Genomic DNA, 4,232 nt, shown 5'->3' on the forward strand with positions numbered 1-4,232 from the left:
GAAGCGGAAAAGTCCTTGACTAGTGTAAGCACTGCTTAGCAACAACTAAAACATCAGTGTGTTATCAACATTGTTCTCATACTAAATCCAAAACACAGCACTGTACCAGCTACTAGGAAGGAAATTAACTCTATTCCAGCTGAAACCAGGACAGTAGGAGAATACAGCCCTGAGCTTTCTCCATTTATGCTTCAAGGAGTACACTAACCAGCGCAGAAGTTCAGTTGCTGAAACAAGAAGCCAAACCCTTGTTCTACTGCACCTGTTTGTCGTAACACACAATGTTCAAAGCTGTTCAGGATATCCAAAGAAGACACCACTAAATAAAGCAGAGTGATTACTTCATGCATCTTGTCGGCCTCTGCTGTATACACTTACTGTTCCTATCGGTACAACATGCTTGACTCTCAGCTCATGACTAGCCCCAGGTTTATTTCTGCAGGGCTACCATTACCTAACCAGTCACTCTCCCCTCTCAGATTTCAAAGCAAAGCCCTATAAGTCACTTCTGCATTTTGTCTTTCCTTATCCAACTACATTCCCCATTTTCCAGAATTTTGACTTCTATCCCATCCTCAAGATGTCCTTGTCGTCCCTTTCCAGCACTGCCCCATCTGCAAGTTTAGGAGATACTGCATTGCATCATCTAAGCGGATCGTGGTTTTATGGGGAGTGTGAAATCTCATTTTATTATGTAAAAAGAAGAACATACATTCTTGCCAGCTTTGCACCCAGGCCCACTGTATTTCTCTACCTTGCATTAACACAGTGTCACTCAAAAATGACTATAACACTCACTTTCATCCTAGGCAGAAGTTAGCCAGCAGGAGTATGATCTCTCAAACAAAGCAGTTGAGCTCTCTCATTGTCACTTTATTACCTGTGCATGGCTGTATTTATTGGCCTTATCTCCTTTTCATTCGCTTAAGATATCAGGTTTATCCAGTTTTCACTTCCGTCCTTTATACCTTATCCCTTCCCTACATTTCCATAGAACAACTAGTTTCCGAGGCGGTTAACTAGCCTATTAGATCTGACCTCTCTGAAGACAAAGAAGTATGCAAGCTGCCACCAACCTAATCAGGCCCAAGATCTTACCCCTTCTAGGTGATCACTGCAGTTAGATTTTTATTTTTTTTTAATAACAAAAAAGTAAGACTAAAGAAAAAACTCATATAGATATTAAACTTTTTAGCACTTCCCTACTGGAAGAAAAACCAAACCACTTTTCCTCAAGCTTCTGCAAGCATATTTCTAGAGTAATTTCTAAGAAGAAATTGCCCTTCAATCTTTTGTTTAGCTGCATGTCATGAGGTAATTTGGATTTTTAGATTTGTTCCTGCTTGTTTGCACTGCGCTTTTGCTCTCATCCATGGAAAGTAGGTCAGATAAGTACTTCCTGTATGTTTTCCTTCTTGTGTTGAAGGTCAGTGACTCACACAAGCTGATCTCACTACACTTGAAATATTAAAGAGTATGAACTGTTGGTGCAGAAAGAGTATGGGAAGAACCGCCAGGCTTCCCAAACTCTGCTCCCTTGAGCGTCCTTTCCAGTACGTTCAAAAGTGAAGTCAGACTTCAGAAATTGCACCATTTTGGTTGATGGGGGGGTTGGGGACCATTTTTCACCCTCCTTTCTTGCGCTAGCAATGGCAAGCACAATCCTTTGTTCTCTCACTCAGCTTGGGTTTTGAGTGCAAAAGGGGGATGCATTGCAAAAGGGGGGGTGCATTCTCCTTCCAGTGGGAAGACTCTACCTTGAAGCAGTTAGACAGCAATCTCTCCAGCTTTTTATTGAAGAAACGGATTGCCAATACAGTTTAAGACATGTCACCATACACCTTTGTCTAGGATCAAATCTAACTTCCCCCCAATCTGAATCTTCAGGCGTAGCTCATACAGGATTTCCAAGAACACCTGGACAGATTTGATGGTCTGCAGACCTTAGCAACACTCCTGAAAGGATCACAGACTGTCAGGAAATGAAATAACAACTCTTGATCTTGACTACCGAGCCAGCACCCCTTCCCCTTGTGGTGTTAACAGATGAGGCTTGTTCAGCCATGCCACACTTCCTTTCTTGTTATCCAGCATGTTCAGCCAGCCTACCCCTATGTTTCCCCTCACACCTGAGCTTTTAGCCTCTTCCCAGGCTGCTGCATGTTCTGCGTCTCCATAGCCTTTGTCATGTACTTGTTTGAATCCTAGTTTGATTTCTGTATCTTAGCAGGGATAGCTAGGTCCTCCTCAGAGGAGGAAAGTCCAGTGCAGCCCACTCTAAACCAATGGAGACCCATGCTGTTCCAGTGTAGAGTTGCCCAGCTGCTGCTCAGCAGCCACCCTGCAAACGTGAAGGCAAACTGAGACCAGTTCCTGTCCCCTAAGGTTGGCTACTGTACTTCAAGAGAGTAATAGAAAACATGATTCAGGATTAATAAAGTCTGCTTTCCACAGCTTTACACGAGAACTTAGTGAAGTCACACTGAATGTGTCCTTCTACTTAGGTGTCCCAAAGGGTCTTGTCCCAAGCTGCTCCTCTGGGAGTTGCAGCATCTCCCTTTGACCAGGTAGTTTGAGGCCTGGGATCTAGAGGGACTTTCTTTGCCCCAAATACTCAAGGGACAGTGTAGGATTATGCACATGCGGATACCAGTCAGAATATCCACAAAGTGATGTAACTTCATGACATCATCCAATTTCACAACACATGAGCAATAAGGAACATTTGCCTAATTTATATAACTGTACGGTTATATAAAGACTACACTTCTTGGTCCATAGACTACAACTTTACTAGGCATGAAAGGCAGTAACCTTTCCTTATGGCACAACAAAATACAGGTACTGCAGAAAGGTCACGCTTCATAATGATCTGCTGCTGAAGGATTTCAGACACAGCAAGGTTAACGTAAAACACTGACTCAGGACAGCATCGGAAGGGATTGAACTGATTTGGGTTTGCATCAGGTAGACGGACTGTGCTGTTCATACAACACACACCTCATGGTCAAGGCTTTTCCATGACCTTTTATTGCAGCTGAGCTACACCAATGAGAAAGGTTTTGATTAGTCAAGAGGATTAGGGGTGCAGAACACAGATTGAATCACCAGGTTGTGCTATCATACAAAAGAGCTGAAAATAAATTCCAGCTTAAAGCAAGATTGCTCTACCAACAACTTTGCATTACTTTAGCTCAAAATTTTATCATCAGACTGTTAGATATAATCAGCTAACATGGACATGCTTTTAGAAATTACTTCCATTAGCATCCAGTTTATTTTTCAGTCCACTGAAACTATTTGTGGACCATTCACATTACAATTGATGCCAGAGAGGCTGGATGAAAGCATTTTAAGTTCAGGTGGTGGATCCTTTGAAGGATTTCTGATGACATCTCATGTATTCTAGTCAAAAAACTTTCAATTCTTATACTGCACCTACAACATGTTGCTTTTTTACCATTTAACAAGCTCATATTTTTTTAGTTGTTTTTTTTAGCAGCTCAGACAACTGATTAGAAATACTTGCCTTACTTAGCCCTTTTGATTTGGTGTCACTGATTTTGACTGCATGTGAGGGGTAAAATTTTTAACAGCGTTTTTGATATGCATTAACCAGTTCCCATTAACCAGTGGAAGACACCCTTCCCCCAAGTATCAAAGCAGTCTGTTTAGGGGAAACCCTGGGGAGACTGGTAGCCTCTGTTCTTGCTGAGCACTGTATTGTTGCGGAACAATAGTTATTCAGTTCTGCTGGGACACCCAGAAAGCTGCTTAGTGGCATCTTCAACTTAATCAAGAATGGGCCAGGTTTCACAACTCATTAGCAATATTATTGGCTCCAGAAGTCTGACATACTCCAGACTTTTTTTTTTTTTTTTTTTTTAAAAAGCATCAAGTCTAACTATTCTTCAGTCTTCATCTTGGTTGCAGTCTCAATACATGAATCTTTCTATGCTTATCCCATCAGCTGCCACAGAGTTCCCTCCTGCTGGAGAACAGATCTGAAGTACTCTCTCATGATGAAGGGGAGATTTGTAGTTTATTAGTTGATCTCACCCCGCCCAAACTGGGAACCACATTTCTTTAATTTGGAGCCATGGTATATGTAAAAGGAAGAAGATTTTTTCAAATTGCTCTTTGAGGTAAGCAAAAACACTGGCTTTGCCACAAGCTGCTACAAGCCCTAAACTAGATTAAGGATGATTTGTATCCCACTCTTATTAATCCTA

General features: G+C 41.8%; 1 protein-coding gene across 1 annotated transcript in view; it reads right to left on the reverse strand.

Annotated features, from left to right (window-relative positions):
* SDC1 (syndecan 1) overlaps positions 1–350 on the reverse strand; it is a 5,275-nt gene extending 4,925 nt beyond the window's left edge. Inside the window, exon 1 of the mRNA XM_009330256.1 lies at positions 209–350. Within this exon, the coding sequence (XP_009328531.1) occupies positions 209–350 (142 nt within the window). The remainder of the gene's footprint in view (positions 1–208) is intronic.
* Positions 351–4,232: the final 3,882 nt, after the last annotated feature.

Source organism: Pygoscelis adeliae, unplaced genomic scaffold, assembly GCF_000699105.1.
Source record: "Pygoscelis adeliae isolate BGI_AS28 unplaced genomic scaffold, ASM69910v1 Scaffold378, whole genome shotgun sequence".
NCBI classification, from domain to species: Eukaryota; Metazoa; Chordata; class Aves; order Sphenisciformes; family Spheniscidae; genus Pygoscelis; species Pygoscelis adeliae.